Below are 18,172 nucleotides of genomic sequence, written 5' to 3'. Positions count from 1 at the left end.
GGTGCAGATTCTATTTATACAATACCTATGAGAAATATTTGTGCAGTCTTAAGTTTATAAATAACAAAACATAGCCAGTTATAAATAATGGCAAATAGTATTAGAAAAATACTATTTCATGTGATGTCTAAATAAATTAAAATGACTAGGTTTTTGAGCTTGTGAGGTATATCCAGACACATTCAGCATTCACACCGCACTGATTTAGATCTTTATGCCTTACAACAGTTCCTAGCCACACACCCACAATACAGCCAAATCCCAACCAGTCAAAGGTTTGCACAGTCTTATAAGTGAACTACTAAAGAATTAGATTTAGGGRAAAAACAGCAGTTTCCTCCCTAGAAACTGTATTTCATGGATAGGGATATTATCCAAATWAAGCATACAGGATTAAGGCTGAGTACTCTGAATGTGCCCACTCAGTGGCACCCAACTACCCAGCTCAGCCATCTCAGGCTCTACTCACGTGAAACTCGTCTTTAGAACATGCACTGAGACTCAGTAGCTGTTGCAGACCCCTTGGCAAAGGCAACAGGATGAACGAGAGGCAGGAAGGAATCCGTGCAGAYAGGAACCAACTCGAAGAGTCCTGGGTGATCGTCCCCATGAAGCACTTGGGAACAACCTCCTCTTTACAGTCTGCCTTCCACCAGGACCCTAGCTATTACCACTCAATACCTACATGGTGATGCCAGAGATCATGGGAAATGTATTACGCACTGTAATATTTTAATTATCTTCACATCACACATTTGTTCGCATATAAGGTACTTCATACAACAACTGATACACGTCTTGTTGCTAGCAGTGTTTAAAATAMAGCTTTAGAAAAACTGTTAAAATAAAGTGAGAAGATCCTGATAAATGTTCAAGTCTGAATCTCATAACAAAGATAYGTTTTCCTTAAAATGATATTATACAGTTTCTATGAGGAATGACTGTTGGCATCTATAAAAGTTCTATAATAAAAATAAATACTTTCAGTCATTTACAACAAAAGTAAGAAATATACATTTCACTTAAACAGGTAACAATACTTTAGCAGATGACTTGTCAGTGACTGTACAATCCTGAGCATGGTTTTCCAGGCATACTTTACATCATCATTTGTCTCCACAAGTCCACAYGACATACGTCAGTTCAAGAAACCTTTTATACTTCTTAGAATCAGTATCTTAATTTAGCTTTGGTAATTATCGTGCAGCTGTGTAAATCTTCCATTTGATTTTCATACACCAAGAGATTAAGGCAGGCACTATTATTATTAGGATTCTTCCATCACCTTTTGGCACTGATAGAGCAAACTATCTGGAAGAGCAGAACAAGGCGATCTGAACCACAAAGCCAGCATCCCTGCACGAATACGACAGTGCAGCAGACAGGGCACGGATGGAAGCAGCTGGCATGCCAGTATTCCCTCATTACCTTAAAATAACAAGCCATGGACAAATTGAGAGAAATAATAATTAGATGTAGCAACTGTATAGATGTACAGTTCACAAGAACTCTTTTCAAAGCCTGTTTCTTCTGTTCTCTTCTCCTCTTACCTCCTGCTTCTTTATCACCCAAAGTCATGCCTGCTGCATGCAACCCTGGCTTCGTACCTTCTGCCATAAATTCTAACCTCCAATTTTAATCCCCTCCAAAACTCTTCAGAAACAGTGGTACAAATAGCCTGCTGCCTGTAAAAAATTGTTCTCTTCTGTACACTAATATTGGTACAGATATTTCAACCTTCACACAGACACCCCCAAATAAGGCCATTAAAATCCACAGCAAAATGCTCCTGGGTAAGGGTTAGCATGTCCCCAAAAGTAGACTGTCATGTACCTGCTGCCAAGCACTTATTTTCCTGTAACAATCTGCAGATGGTAAGCAACCTTGCAGTGTAACTTGACTCACCTATAATATCAACTATATGTAGCTTTAACTTCTGTTGCAGTGTATTCAGAGTTGCTGAAAAAGAATCTTGAGAAGATGACATTTTTAAATTCTGTTTCACATCATTGGAGAGGGACAGCCACAACTTCCCAAAGTCTTCTGTAGTCATTTCCATTGGCCTAAAAATAAGTTGACCACAAATCTTARTTAAGACATATTATCCAGAATATACTTGGTCTTCCAAATAAATCTGTATCTAACAACAAGCAGACAACAGTACAAGCAAAAACCAAATGCAACTTTGTTTAAACAAGCCCCTACACTCTTGCCAATGTAACATACAAGTTTCCAGTTTTCATCTTAGAGAACATTACTTTTTAGTTTAGATCATTTGATCAAAATAAATAAAAGTCAACTACCTTAAGATGCTTGTTCAACAATACAGAATTAAAATGAAAGTTAGAAATAAATGAATACAAATAAGTTTGGAAAACAGAGTGAATTTCACCATGTCAGAAAAGTCACCAAACAGAAAGATCTATCTTAAAAATAAAATCTCTTCGTTTTCTTACTGAAAAAAAAAAAAGTGTTCAAATAAATATATATGCACACGCACACACACACGTAATGGGTCAAACCCAAAGKGGTTTAGCTGTTGCTATATTCTAAAACAATATACCCTTCTTATCTTTCTGTTCACTGAGTTCTAATAATCTCCTCAAAAAATTATTCTTATTTTAAGAATATTCTAAACTGCAAATACAGTCAACATCTTTACAGAATTTGCATTTTYTTCTGGAATTCATCTTCCCTCCCTCCACTTCTAAGTGTGAAAATAAACATTCATCATTAGCAGTAATCTCAAATACACTGAAATCAGCTGCTCATAGATTAAATGTTGTATTTCACACTCAACATTCCCTGCACTTGTCTAATATTTATTTAACCACACACATTTTAGAAAACAGCAGCTAATTCTAGTTACCTGATGAAGTCCAACAATGATAAAATGACTGAAAACTGAAGACGGGTTTCTGTCTCGGACTGGTAACTAATGGAGCCAGAAAGAATTCCCTGTGTACAGATTTTGTCCATCTGCACACATCGCTGGCAATGTTCCACGCTCTGAGCTTCTATCACAGAGAAGTGGTAGGCTGGACCCTCCAAAATCTATACCCATTAAAAAAGTGGAATATTCATGTGGAATGTTAAATGAGTTACAAGGAATAGAGAGACAAGCTATGATCATCTTCTATAAATGCCATGACAGATTTGGTACAAGCCCAAAACCAATGGAAAAAAAATAACTGTAATCCATTAGCGATTCTAAAATGAACATTTTGGTTAATTCCCTTTGTTTGGTTATCACTTTTAGAGTGCCTTCATGTTTTTATAGTTGTCACTGATTCATTAACCATTGCTAATTAGCTTTTAAATTATTTACGTAAAGCTTCTATTCATTACATGYTTTCATCAAACTTATTTATATCACCCAATATATTTAGCTATTACATTGAAGAAAATACTGTGCAGTTAAACTTGGATAAWATCAAGAATTCCAAATGAATGTGAACTATGCTTGAAACAGTTTCTTACCTGAAAATGTTCTGCTTCTTCAAACACTAGGTTCACAGTATTAAGTGCAGAAGTGCTTTTATTTGAAATAAACATTGCAAGCAGTAGAGAGTCATCTGTCCACACCTTGCATGAATGCAGAGCTAGATCACCATTCTGACTAAGTTCCACTACTTCAGAGTGAGGCTGCTCTGCTAGTTCTCCTGGTAGGGAAGGGGCCAACAGAGTTTTACTGGCACTTTCACATTCAGCATTTGGCAAAGGATGAAAAATCTCAATATTATCAGCAAACAGAGAGGATGATGACAGTCTACTACCTAGAAGTTYGTTCTCCGGCCCATGCTTTAAGGACTGAGGGTTTTGAGATGCTACATTATCTTCCACGGTATCTGAAGAACACWGAGGGGCTTCCCTTAACCTTGCATGTTCAACACCCTCATGGCTTTCCTGGTTACTAGGTAGTGTATCAAGCAAGGGATCAAGGGCCAAAGCAGCACTATTTTGGATGTCGTCTGGTGTCTCTTCAGTATTTTGAGTTTCATTCATCTTTGATTTTCTTTTGAACTTCTGAGTAGCCATGTCTGCCTTCCCCATCTGAAAAGGGGAAGAGAAGTGAAAATTAAAAGGTTTCTTTTGCCTCTAGGGACAAGCTGCATACTTATTACCAGAATGAAACAAAGAGCAAAGAAAAAAAAAGAACAATAATTCAGATGACAAAGGCAAATGCATTGTAAAAAATTTAAAGAATATAGCAACAGGCTTCTGTTCAATTTCTTATAGGGCATGGGGAGAGTGTGCAATGCAAGAATGACTTTAAGCTGTATAATTCAGAAAAGACACTRTTAAAAAGCATCTAATTAGAACAGCGGTAAATGCCAACATTTGAGCTAGCTAATATAATTAGGCCAGTATTAAAAAGATAACCTAATGGCRAATTCCTTAACTTGCTGTATAATACCATAAAAAAGATCACCTGCYTAGTTTCACCAAAATGAATATTTCAATGTAAATAAAGATCAAATCAGTAACTATAAATAAGGGTGTAGAGAAACTTCAAACTGGTGCATCAACAAAATAAACACACTTACCAGACTGACACCAGCATTCGACCCTAGTCCAACAAACAATGTTGATGCTAACTGCTGTTTCTCTTTTTCTTCCTCGGTGAGGCTGGCAGCTTGATCAGCCTGGGACACAGGCGGATCAGACACATGCCCTGCCAATAAGCTGCCACAAGGAACAGTCAGAGGTTCATCTTCTTTCCCTGTTTTGTTTTCCTTTTTGGGGAGATAACCTTCTTTTCCCCAGAGTTTCCTTACTCCATCGAGTTTCAGACTATTTGTCCTAATAAAGTAAAATAAAAATACATCACAAAGGTCAGAGGTTGATTTCAAGTTCAGTTGTATTTTTTACTTTCATGTAATGAAGCACCAAAGAGAGACATGATACTGACAAGAACATAAGCTTAAATGCGCTTCATTTCAAAGACAATTCAACTTACTCTTTATGTCCTGTCTCAGCACTATTACCAGATGTGTCCGAACCAAAAGATAAACCAGTGGGGGACTGTCTGCCAGTCAAGCCAGATGAAGATATACTTGAAGCAAATGATAATCCGTAAGGTTCAAAATTCAAAGCTGTAAAATAGACAGAATCTTTCAAAATCACAATGAAATGTAAACACTAAGAAAAAAAATGAAAAGAGATAGGCTGCACTGCTATAGTTCTCATGCTTCAGGAATCAATAATATAATGATTATCTGGGGAAATCATGAATGATGTTAATAACAACATCATTAATCATTCCCCCAGCTACAACATACTAAGAACTAGGACGTCTTTCTACAGCTATCTTCCACATGTGYTTTTGTTAGTTCTTATTAACATTAAGCTTACTGGACATAAGTGAGCACTATCAGCTGAAAAATATATAATTAGTCCTAGTATTATTGCAGGAAAAAATTCGAAGTTAAACTCTTTGTACTCAAAAATATCTCTGAAGTTTATGCACATAACATATACATGTATATATAACCTGACTTCAAGAAATTGTATTAGATGGACACTTAYGCTGTTTGTTTACATGCAACAGATAGTTTACCAGATGTCGAGTGAATGCATTTAAATCAATCACCTTTTTCCTGAGAAAGTTTCTCCTCCTGTCTCTGRTGATGAGGTTTATACGGTGCTGCACCATGGCCAAGTCCCTCAGCCACAAACCCATCCAGAAAAGATAAAGAAGCATCCACCTACAMAGAATTAAGGAAGAAAGAACAGAAAATTAAGAATATAGAACCATCAACAAAAAGAAAAATATCCATTCTGAAAGAACACTTCAGTGCAAAACCAGTATTTTTGAATATGAAGCATGGGATAAAAAAAAAAATCTGTACCATAATCAGTAAGACCTATTTTTTTTTTAAATTCTTTTTAAAACCAACATCACATTACTAAATACAATGGCTGTGTTTTTTGGTACAGAACATTAAAATTCAACCTAGATATCTGAAAGTATGTTTCCAAAAGTCTTTTTCAATGAGACTGAAAGACAAGTGCAAGCAGTCTTCACTGCCAAATATAATTCATTTTTAAAATACCTTTTTCTGAAATATTAAATCTCTGAGCCAAAGTTCAAGAGGAAGACTATGCAGCTATCTTACCACTAGGTCATTGCAACTAGCATCAAAAGGGAGCAAGTTTTTCATCAATACTTTGTCTTCATACAGATGCTTTAATTCAAAGGCATATTGCCTCACACAGGTATCTAGAGAGGTGCTGAATTCCTGGATTATTTTGTCCACTGTTTTAGAAGAGGAGGTGCGTGATGCTATTTTGGTGACTGCAGACATAATCCAAGCTTTTGTTTCAGGAGTAACAAAAGTCTTCTTCAGTAACCGGTGGAGTCGTGTCAAAATAATCTCTGGATCAACATCTGTAACAAGGCAGGAGTATTCTCCCAAAACCTATTCACAAAGAACAGACAAAATACACATTTATTCACACACAGAGCAGTGCTTTCAGTTTTGAAATTCAGGTAATAGTATAGTTTTGAAATTCAGGTAATAGTACAGTAACACAGCAAAAATCTACTTCACATTCAAAAAACATCAGAGATATTGATATAACTACATATAAAGTCTTGGAAACTACCTTTCTATCTGCAATAAAGTAAAAGCAAGAGATACAACGTAAAGGCAAGTACCTCTCATGGCTTTGGACTAAAGTGTTACAACTTTAAAGTTGTTTGCAGTAAAACCTGACCTGTAATTAAGAACAGCAGTCAGCACAGTTGTCTTCCCAAGCTGCTGCCAGTTTAATTGCTGGTCTATTAAGGACAAAATTACTTTCAGTAATACAAAAAATATAATCTCAGTTGAGCATCCAATTGCTTACCAAGGGTTACCCATTTTATTATAGAAAGAGAGGTCTGTTAAGCTTATACAGCTGATTGTCTCCAACCAAGATTTCTCAGAGACACACATTCTAAATCGTATTGTTTTGTGTAATATATGGCTTTTGTACATGGCTTCAGCAGACTTCAGATTCTAATATCTTAAAATCAAATAGCTGTCTTGAAAAGGAAGCTAAATATAGCAATAACATCCTTAAAAAAAAGACTTGTCCCTAATGCAGCCTCTTCATCTTCAGTGGAACTTGAAGCTTTCCTAGGTGCCACAGAACACAAGCCCTGCAACTGTGCAGTTAGCTAAAAGGCTGAACACACATTTCACAGCTGCATCTGGCCTAACTGTGATAAAGCTGGGAAGGCTCTCTGCAAGCAGCTAGTAAACCATTCTAACAGTCACCTGCCTTGAAAGGGAGATCTCCTTTTCCACTATCTAGGATAATCTAAGAAGTCCTTAGACAACAAAAACAGCTGCTAAAAAAACATCACAATGTCACAATTTCAAGTAAAAATATTCATGGTTAAAAATATATCTTAAAAACAACTGTTTATCATCAGAAACATTAATACCTTTCACAATTTTCTCACATTTATGTGTTCAATTTTTACTCTGTGCCCACCTTACCCAACTCATAACTTGCAGAAATTTCTGTGGATAGAATGCATCTTCCTCTTCCAATAAAGCTAAATAAGACTGCACAGCGTACAGCCGTAGCTGTTCATCTTCTTTTCCATCATCAAATCCTAAAGAGAAAATAATACATGCTTTGCCTGTAAAAGATGCCACTTGCATCAGATGCTTCAAATGGCATTTTAAAAAACAAAGACAGATGATTAACTAACATCTGGCTAACACTTGACAGCATCCAGTGAGTTACCTTCAGCCAGCAACCTCAAGAAGTTGTTGGGGATATCAGGATACACAACATCTCCTCCCACTGAGAACACGGCGTTCATTGTTTGGATGAACCACTCGTTGTCAGGGGCATACGTGTCCAGATGTTAAGGAATTAAGTGCTAAGGCATAATTTTTTATTCATTTTTTGTGTGCTTCCTAAAGAAACAAACTTTATACAAGTTACTGGTCCTACTTATGATCTAACCAATCAATATATCATGAATTGTGAATAAATGATAGAAAATTCCATCTCCTGCCCTGCCAATATCTAAGAGTATGGAGAAAGGCAAGAGAAAAAAAGGACAAAAGAAAAATCATTAATTCTTTCTTGAAGTGAAGAACATTCTCGCTACTGCAGAATAAAACACTGACACCTCTCCACTTTCAGGCAGAGATATAAGGCTTTCARGTTTTAATTTGAAAAATGGCTTTTAATGCCAAACTCCAAACCCAAAATATTTGAGAATATCTTTCACTTGTGAAATATAGAAGTGAAACATTCAGTGATTTTTATATGCATTTTCTTTTATTCATCCTTCGCATTTAAAATAGAGCAAAAGGCACAGCTGTAACATCTGCTATTACAGGAGATCAAGAAACAAGTTTTGACTTTTGGCTGAGCTCTGACTCTTAMGTCTTTAGGAAAATAAAAGGATATTTCTCAGCTAGTTCTGCTACTTTGCCAGCTAAGCTGATAATGGTATATTCTTCTTTGCTTTGCTTTAAGTAATCAAGCATCTTCTGAACTATGACAACTACATTCTGTCCATTTGTAATTCTATACAGAAGCTCTAAAGTCTGAAAGAGAAAGTAAAAAAACACTCAGCTGGCTCTGATGAGTCAACACAGGAAATTAAACTAAGATGCACTTTAGTCTGATGCCAAATTGAGCAACTGTTTTTATTTGTCAAGTCTCAAATGTAATACAAGGCCTATCTAAACTGTTTGTCACATAAATATTGTTCATAACTGCTGTCTCAAAATAACTGAGACATACTATGTCTTTAACACCATTCTTAAAAAAAACACACACACATTGTCAATCTTAAAAATTAACTCCATTTATGGTGTTTAGAAATTAACTGACCTCCCTTTTAATAATGGGATCAGGATGGTCCAGGCACTCAATTATTGTCATCTGGTGCTGAAGTGCCAGATTAGGATCCTGCTGGATAACATAGGTCAGTGCCTTTAAACCTAGAAAATTAGCATTTGCAAATGATAAAGGACTACATATCAGCATGATCAGGTTTAAAATTTCKTAATGAAGCCAGGTATCCTTACCTAAATATTTCAGATTAATTTTGGATGACAAAACAAATTTTCCAATGCACTTGGCAGCCTTTTCAAGTAGTTCAGACTTGGGGTGAATTGTATATATTGTTTGGACACATTCAAACAAGATGGCTGGGGCAAAAACAAATGATTAATGTGCATTAGATCGTTCTACAATGCAAACATTTTTAACAAACAAACAAGCACGCATCTTCAGAACATAAATATGAGGCCAAATGTGGTCCATTTATTATATTAGAGCAGATTACTACCTTACACCCAAGATATACTTATGAAGTCACCAGATCTGCATTTCATTTTTTAAGTATATATTCCATTCCTACACAAATACATTTTCTTTCTGCAAACAAAATATTCTCACTGCTCATCTAACAAAACTGCAAGTGTCTTAAAGACAGTAGTAATATAATACCGGGCCACTGAGTAGGTGGAAATGTACAGTCACCATTCTAGTACAGTTGTATTTACGTATTTCTAAAAGCAGAGGTATTCCTTCTTGCTCATTAACAGGAGAAAAAAATTGTGATCATTTTGGGGTGCAGCACAGAAATATGGCCAGAAATGTGCACTGAAATGCAATGCAGGCTATTTGGCATAGGGAACCAAAAGGAGAACAAGATAAACTACAAAATGGCATGAAGAACAGTTGTTTTTATGTAAGAATATTTGAGTCAACATACAACAGAACTGTTCCTCATGCCWTTTCGTAGTTTATCTTGTTCTTCTSTATTTCTCTGTTAAMCTACAACAGGTTATCAAGCCCACAGAGGGATTCAATCCTTAGGGAATCAAAAGTGAAAACAAAGCCTTGCCAATATTTTAGTGTATAAACATGTTTTAATACTCTCAGTGACCATGTTTCCACCAYTCCACATTCTAATAGCTTCCCAGAACATACAGCTCTTATCAGCTATCAGCTTCAGCAGCTATCACTGCAAGATATCCTAAGGTTACTAAATCCAGTTGCAAAGCACCTATTCACGTGAAAACAGGCGGAAAACCTATCACCTTTAGTACAAATATTTTAATTTTGTTGCTAACTGCATACAACTTTGTCTTGAAAGCTCTGAGAGACAAAACTGTGACTCTTCAGAAAGCCAATAGGCAACTAAAAAGAATTTGACACAGTATTTTCAGTAAGTCCTGATTTTGAAGCTACTATGGTCAGCCAAAACAACTTTAACAGAAAATCTGCCTCTCCTTAAAAACAAACCAATCAAAAACACTACTTATATGTTGAAGAAAGCTAGAAAAAGAAACTGAATTACACTCAACATAATTCTTTACAGTAGTAACTCAGGCAAACATTTTTTAAAAAGTTGCTCTAATCCATTTATCAGGAATTTAGATTTTCTTTTTCTTTTTTTAATTCCATCCCTTAACTGATTGCTATAGAGTGAGGTAGGCAGTAATTCACTTCTCAAGCATTAAAAAAATCACATCTGAAAAAGATTTACACATTAACAACGCAACTGCCTGCAACAAGGTAAAAACATACAATGAGCATTGACTTTGTATCAGAAAGAGTATCCACTCGTAATTACAATTCTCTCTGGTGTGGGATCATTGCAACCTTTTAGAAACAGTTTACTGTATTGAAAAATAACACCTACCCCCATCTTTGTGTAAATTCTCCACTTTGGCCTCTAAACTCTTAGCACACAAGGTTTTGTTGGTTTGTTTTGTTGTTGTTGGGTTTTTTTTTTTTTTGAATTTTAACAAAATATTCTATTTTCCTAAATACATGGATGTCACAATCTGAATATATTTAATGTCTAATGAATGCTTCTTCATGTATTATGTTCTCAAAGAGACTATTTTTCACTGCTTTACAGTGGTAGGGAAGTTGACACAATGCTTCAGAAAACACCTATCAAGGAAGCATCTCAATTTCCTCTCTATTCCATTAGTACAAGTACCTTGGCAATATTTATAGGGTTTTGCTATTAATCCACAAACTGAGTTTTTACAGTGAATCATCTCCCTTGGGTACTTGAGGAAAAATTAACAGGTGAGGAGGGGAAGGCCAAGATAAATTCAGAAAAATTACTCTTTTTTTTAATCTGAAAAAACTTCATAATACTGTTATTTTTCTTTATTTTGTTTCAGCAACAAATACAGCTTCCCCGCAGAAGAGGTAATAAAATAAACACARTCAAACCACGATTCTGAAATTTCAATTTAGACAAGTGCCAAAAATATCTTTTCATGGGCATCACAACACTGAACTTTGGAAAAGGAATTTTTATTAACTGTGGCTACTAGGAAAATATCTACCTCTAAAGAGCTAATGTCCTCACCCTTGCACAATTTTATTGCCCATCTTGAGACAAAGAACAGATTAATGGCTGAAGAACTAAGTCTTTCTAGTAGGGCTGTAGCACTATAATTTTTCTACTGTGATTTATTTCAACTTAAGCAAGGCTCAAAAAGAGCTTCCAAACAGGAGACAACTTCATGTATTCAAGGGCAAAGACAATGCAAACATAAAACAGGCTTTTCAGTCAGGATGATCTGATTCCTACTGAATATTTTTTCACTGATAAAACAGAACAGACACTTATCATCGACAGCTAAAAATACAACTGTTATATACAGAAAACATAACTAGCCTTTTCAGATGTACTGAGTATGTTTTAGTATGATGCACTACTAACATTTTCACTCTTTACAAATATTGATAAATACATACAATACTCTTACCCACCATAAGTAATATTATGATTTATCTCTGCTCTTCTTAAAGATTCATCCAAAATATCATACATCAATTCACTTGTCCTGTTTAAAATGAAAAAGAATGTTTAGAAAATTCTCATTTGCAGCATTAATATATTTCCATAAGGCTCTCCTTTTCAAAAAAAAACTAATATCAATACTGATGTGTAAAACAAATTATTGATATTTACAGATTCACTTTAAAATTGAAAAGCTCTATAACCTGTCTTTAAAGGACATCTAACAATGTTTTCAGCTTTCAAACAAAACATTTGCCACATCACATGAAAAAACACACCCCTTACTACTTGRATTAAAAATAAGATATCAGCAGGAAAAAGTCATAGATGGGTCAAAAAAAAATACACCACTTCAGCGGTGTATATGTATATTTCACTCAGTTGCATGCTAAAGTAGTAATAGAAATCCTGATCAAAAATGCATTACACATGTATGCCATAATAATCAATCACTGCTGAGACAGAGGCTCAGAATTTAACCTCTCTTAAAAAATAATGAATCTGCTGACAGCAATATTTATAAAAAACAAACGTATAAAGACAAACTGAAATTCACCTATAAGAGAGGAGAAAAGCTGTCCAGTTAAGAACTGTGTGTTCTTTGTACCTCAAAAGAATTAACTGCAGAGAAAAATTTGGTTACCTTGGATCGTCTTTTCCTAGTAGCCCCAAAATTCTTAAAAGTTGAATTTGTAACCACGGAGCTGGCACACTGTGATAATTGAAGTCAACAGGGAGCTTTCCTCCCACTACCTGCTTCAGGATGGTTACGAAACTCCCTGTCAAGTCCTTGTATCCAGATGAGTTTTCCTGTATAATGGAAAAGAAATACAATTCAAACATTTTAATACGGTGCTTCAAAAGTACARAGTAAGACTACAAATCAAATACAGTCAAAATAGCTACAGTGACCAACTGCTTCATGGTCAAACGCTCTCATCCCTCAAACCTGTAATGTAAGCTCTTCACTTTAAGCCAAGGCTATTTACTTGCACTTTTCCAAGGACAGTGAATGTCACTTGAAGGCAAAGGTAATGAGTTCACATGGAAATTTCAGCATATTCTTTAACATACTACATGAATTGAATTTTGGTTTGCAGTAAAAATACCAATAAGCATTTTGATTGAGCAACATGTGGACCTCTGCCTGAAGATAAAAAAGAGCTGGATAACCATTGAAAATAGCAAAGATTTCCATGATCACATAACTCAGCTTTTCTGAAGATTATGGATCTATAAAACTTCCGATAAAGGTTCCCATATTTATGGYAGACATATAATCAGCCTGTGAGTTCTATTTGTTTCTGATTCTTTGCCTACCTTAATCATTTGAAGATAAATATGCAAAGAAGCAGCCATGACTCCAACATCCCTGTCACACAGGGCTTTTCGGAACTTATCATGAATGTGCTGGACTTGGTTGGGAGCAATGAGATAGAATTTATACAAAGCCTGAACAGCTTTTCTTCGTATTATTTCCCTGAAGAAAAATTTACACAAAACAATCAAGCTGCTTTCATGTTTTAAGTAYCTGACTTAGCAAAAACAATTGTGTTTCTCATTTCCACAGCACAGAAATATTATGTAATCATGATGTTCTCAAGACTGACAGAAAGATCGAGTACTCATGTTTTACAGACAAGGATTTGAGACCAAATGACTTTCTTCTAATGTATTTAAGCTGGTCCTTAAAGACTAAGTAAAGAGGTAACTAAGCAAACTTAAAGAGTTCAGAAGCACCTCAAGATGCATTAAAAAAAAAMCACAAGAACAGACACCAGATAAACTGTGAAACTGGACAGTACAAATCTGCTGCTCAAAACAAAGAAGGAACTGTATARGAGTTAATTACTGAGTCAGTTCATTCTGCATTTTCTTTTAAATTTCTCATCATGAGAATGTTATATTCTGTCTATGAGATACTATTACAACAAATTAAAAGAATGTCTACACGCTACTYAGTCAAGACTGGTAAAAAAATACAGTCTTGAAATAACAATGGAAGAAGAAAAATAGCAGAGAAGGAATTTCTGAAGGTAAGGGCTAAAGACCAGGTCTGAAAATAACATTAGCTACTAAAGCTACGTGCAAGATCAAGTCATTCAATTTTAGAACATGACTTCTGACATTCTTTAAATGAATACATACTTAGAATGCTGCAATTTGTCTTCTATTAGGGGAAGCACAGCTGGAATCATCTCCCGTGGAAAGATCTGGCTGACAACAGTTAACGCCATGCACACCTCTACTAGATTAGTGCTCTGTAAGTCCTATTACAATCATTAAAATAAGATAGTCATTTTTCATTTAAACTTTTAAATTCTCTACCAAACACACCCCAAAACTTAGGTAAGCAGGTTGGACCTAGCACACCTGCCTGCCTAAAAGGTTTGAGCTGCCCTGTACAAAATTTTTATTTCTAATGAACAAAGACATTTCTACTTGTAAAAATAAAATAAAAATAAAATATTCAAATTAACCATTGAAATGTATTAGCTAATACTGTTTGGGTTTGAGAAACTGTACACCTAAAGATATACCTTCTCTTTATGAAAATAAAGAAAATTTGTTTCATTTTCATATTCAGATATATATGTAAAAATTCAGACTAATGTAGGATAAGAGTAATCATTATGTAAAAAGTTAGAAACTATAACTGTTTCATGTAAAAGGCAGTAATAGACAAGATGATGCTGATKAAATATTTATTAAAAATAGATTTTCAGTATCACTCCATAGAATATTTTCTTTTTCCTTCCATCAAAATTATCACCCAAAGAACTCAGAGAAGTCAACAGATACCTGTTGTCAGGTAAAAGCTAAATTTTATATCAGAAAATACATGCAATGCTCCTCCTGGAGTTTAAAATATATACTCCAAAGTATAATTTGGTTCACTTTATAACACATTTCGGTGGTATATTTCCTTTGCAAAATTGTTGCTTATATTGTATCTGTAGAAACATTACCAAATTTAAACAAACAAAACCATGCAAACCATGCAAAACCAAGCAAAGCCATTTTTGAAATGTCACCGCAGACCCCAGAAAGAGTGACTTCAAAACAGCAAGATTTTAGTAATGGGTTCCTAGCTTCAACAACAACAGAGAAAACAGGGGAGAGAATCTGTCCAAGTTTAGTTTACCTCAAGACCTCCAAAAACACTGTACCTTCACAACTGTGTTCACAAGTAGAAGTAGCAGTTCATGATTTTCATGGAGAAATAAAGAAACTGCCAAGTAACCTTAAAAAAAAAAAAAAAAGGAAGATTCCAGTATTACTTTGAAGCAATAAAAAATAAATGTAAAAAGAAAACTTAGGACTATAATACAAGTGGAAATAATTCAAAACATTAAAAAATGTTAGGTGACAATGTCTCTTGCATTTTATATACCAAGTTATTAACTAAATATTTCTTTTTTTCCCTCTARACAAACCAGTACCATTTAAATTGTTATAAAAGCTCCACAAATGACAGCTAGAAATCCCCAATATGTGAGAAATAAAAGACACTATAATGACACTAAAAAATAGCTGAGGACAACATAAGAAATCCCTTCCCGGAAAATTAATGTTCTCTCAGCAAGACAAGAACACATTTCTTCTAGAYCAGATAACTCACTTCCTTCTATCCATCTTTTTTCAAGAAATAAAGTTCAATTTCAAATACACTACTGTATTCCAAGTTAAGTACTAAAAGTAAATTCACCATCCTATRTCTGACACTCCTTATTTATTAGCTCTAGCTATTTGGAATAAAGAACAACTCTAGAACCCCAGAAAAGATTCTTGCCAGAATTTTTTTCCTTAGGAAACATTATTTCTTTTCTTATAAACTAATSCACTTAAAGGCACATAATTGCCCCCACACATCAGAAATACAGCATAACAGCACTTCTACCAGGGAATTTGATTGCAATCAGAAAGGCATGGCTCATTCTAAACATACAGATCTAAATGTGCAACTTAGACACAAGCAACYATATTTTCCAGATTATTAAACTAGCCTATCTGACCATGGAACATTATCATGTATTTTATCAGTTCAGCACACCTTTAAAATTGCAGTTCACTCATTTTGTATATCTCATCCAAAACAAAGTTTTCCTTATGCATCACACAAGAACAAATAATCAAATACCCCTGCTATAAAACCAGCCCCTAGGATGAAAAGCACTCAAAGTGATTAATTGCAAGACATAAAGCATCTTGACATTTACAAAGGCCATATATAAGTTTTCTGCAAAACAGCTTACCATCTGCCCTCCTAGGTTTGATGCAGATAGACTTAAGCCCTACCAGAATGTCTGCAGACTGGCTTGTATTACTCAGGGAAAAATGCATCTTTAGATCATCATTGTGACAGACTTTCTTAGAAATTCCAATATTTGAGTGGATGATCCACATAAAATTCAAACAAAGGATATCAAATAAGCATATCCCGCAAGACATTGCCTTCCTTCTGTGTATGCAGATACAGTATTGCTTGGAGTTAAATCATTTTCTCTGCAAACAAGAAGAAATGTCTTCACTAGGCAGCTGAACCAGCAACTACAAGGAATTTTTCCAGACAAGACTGGCTGACAGCTTCTTCAAACAAAGTCTACTGGAAAACCTAATATAGCCACACTAGGCARGCAAGGAAATTTCTATGCTAAGGTATTTTAAATAAATTTGAAATAGCCTGTTAGATTTCCACAAGAACTTCTGTACCTGTGCTCTAAACATCTCCCAATTGGCTTCATTCCTTACTACTGCTTCTAAACCAAAAAATCCTATAATCACCAAAACAGACAAAAAGAGTTTTGAAAGCCACTTTGCCTATAGCAATAAGATTTTTATAAAAGTTATAAACTACTACCCATAAGTTAAATAGCATTTAATAGACCAATGCTATTTAACAGACCAGAGGAAAAAAAAACAACTCTATGTACAAGAAAATAATTTGTCTTACTATAACATTTTTGTCTAATCTTGTATTACACTACCTTCTAAAAACATCTTTAAGAATATTACTAAGCTGCAGAGCAATTCACATACCAACTCTTTTTTCCAGAAGATTTCCCTGTTGTGCTAGCTTGATTGCATGGATGTATCCAAAGGAAGACTCATATCCCAGCATTTCACAATAGATGAGTCTCACCATACATTCCTTCATCATTCGCTGAAATACAAGAAATGAAGTATTGAGGATTTTAGATTAATTATGTTTTATGTTGTTCTTCACTGCTCTAAAGGAGTATACAAAGTTAACAGAAACACATGTACGTATATATATACGCATACATTTTCTAAAATCAGAGGAGTATTATTTTTTCTCTGCGGTGAACCAGCATTGATTTTGACCACAATGGAAGAAATCCCAACATACTATCCTTAAATGTTTTCTAATTATACTTATYATGTGAACAGCATCAAATCTATTATAATCATCACAAAAAATATTACTGATCTTAAGGAGTAGATGATCAGTGTTAATGCAAATTACCTCATAACAATTGCTGCACTCACGTAGGATGGGTTATTACTATGTTTGAGAAGGCAAGCTCTATTTTTCTTTCAAAGTTTCTCACTCACGTGGCTGAGTTTTATACTAACTACTCCCAAAACAGAAGTCTGCACTCATACAGCTCAGACATGACTGACAGTATACATGACCAAACACAGCCTCTTAAACAGAAGAAAGTAGTGACAGAAACAATGCCAGTGATCAGAGTGAAGCTGTTTTTTTCTTTCATCTACATTACATCAGAGACTGCAAAATATCTAGACTGTGGGCACCCTACAACTATGGTTTATACATATGAGCAAGAACCACTGTTCTCAACAGTGGTTGCGAGGTTCAACCTTGCGGAASGAGGTGCACTGCCCTCCTCGTGTTTGCCTGCTGTCCCTGCAGCCCATAAGCAGCAACAGAACTTACGAGCGATGTGGCAGGGGCAGAAACTGTGGCTTTCAAACTGGTTAGTTCCTGCTGGATTAGTTTTTCTTCTTCCTATAAAAGATTGGGTTTTTTTTAAGTAAATAATTTGTGGAGATGAAATGCAAAGTATAAGCCAATAAAACGTTTATTTTTATAACATCCCCCATTCCTCTCAGAATTTTACACCCGCTGTTCTCGCAGGGGTCTTTCAGCGSCCGCACAGCGCACGGCGCCGCTCCGCACTGCTCTGGGCTAGCGCAGCRCCAACACCAGGGCCCACCGGGCCCAGAGCCCCCGAAGGCGCCGCCTCCCTCCGCGGGCCCAGGCTGCGCTCCGCGCCGGCAGCGCGCGGGCTCCGGGGACGACGAGCCCCGAGCCGAGGCCCCGCTCGCGCCCGCCCTCCCTCCCTGCCGCGGCCCCTACATGCTTGGAGGTGAGCGCCGTGATGCTGC

General features: G+C 35.7%; 1 protein-coding gene across 2 annotated transcripts; it reads right to left on the bottom strand.

Annotated features, from left to right (window-relative positions):
* On the bottom strand, positions 1–17,792 carry AP4E1 (adaptor related protein complex 4 subunit epsilon 1). 2 transcript variants are annotated; one of them, XM_026045734.1, is made up of 20 exons: positions 17,721–17,765; positions 16,838–16,961; positions 14,968–15,041; positions 13,946–14,067; positions 13,118–13,277; positions 12,441–12,607; positions 11,767–11,840; positions 9,048–9,170; positions 8,851–8,960; positions 8,422–8,561; positions 7,744–7,856; positions 7,491–7,609; positions 6,120–6,422; positions 5,594–5,708; positions 4,961–5,096; positions 4,548–4,803; positions 3,481–4,053; positions 2,870–3,054; positions 1,906–2,063; positions 1–1,311 (listed from the first exon to the last, which is right to left on the bottom strand). In XM_026045734.1, the coding sequence occupies exons 2-20, from the start codon at positions 16,956–16,958 to the stop codon at positions 1,268–1,270; spliced, it is 3,093 nt and encodes a 1,030-aa protein (XP_025901519.1). In that variant the 5' UTR covers positions 16,959–16,961; positions 17,721–17,765; the 3' UTR covers positions 1–1,267. The 2 variants fall into 2 exon arrangements, with proteins under 2 accessions (XP_025901519.1, XP_025901518.1); XM_026045733.1 differs by having other exon boundaries at positions 5–1,428; positions 17,721–17,792.
* Positions 17,793–18,172: the final 380 nt, after the last annotated feature.

This window comes from Nothoprocta perdicaria, unplaced genomic scaffold (genome assembly GCF_003342845.1).
Source record: "Nothoprocta perdicaria isolate Ctin4 unplaced genomic scaffold, notPer1 scaffold_41, whole genome shotgun sequence".
In the NCBI taxonomy this organism is placed as follows: Eukaryota; Metazoa; Chordata; class Aves; order Tinamiformes; family Tinamidae; genus Nothoprocta; species Nothoprocta perdicaria.
Note: the sequence above shows the minus strand (reverse complement) of the source record. Positions and strands in the feature narration are given on the sequence as shown.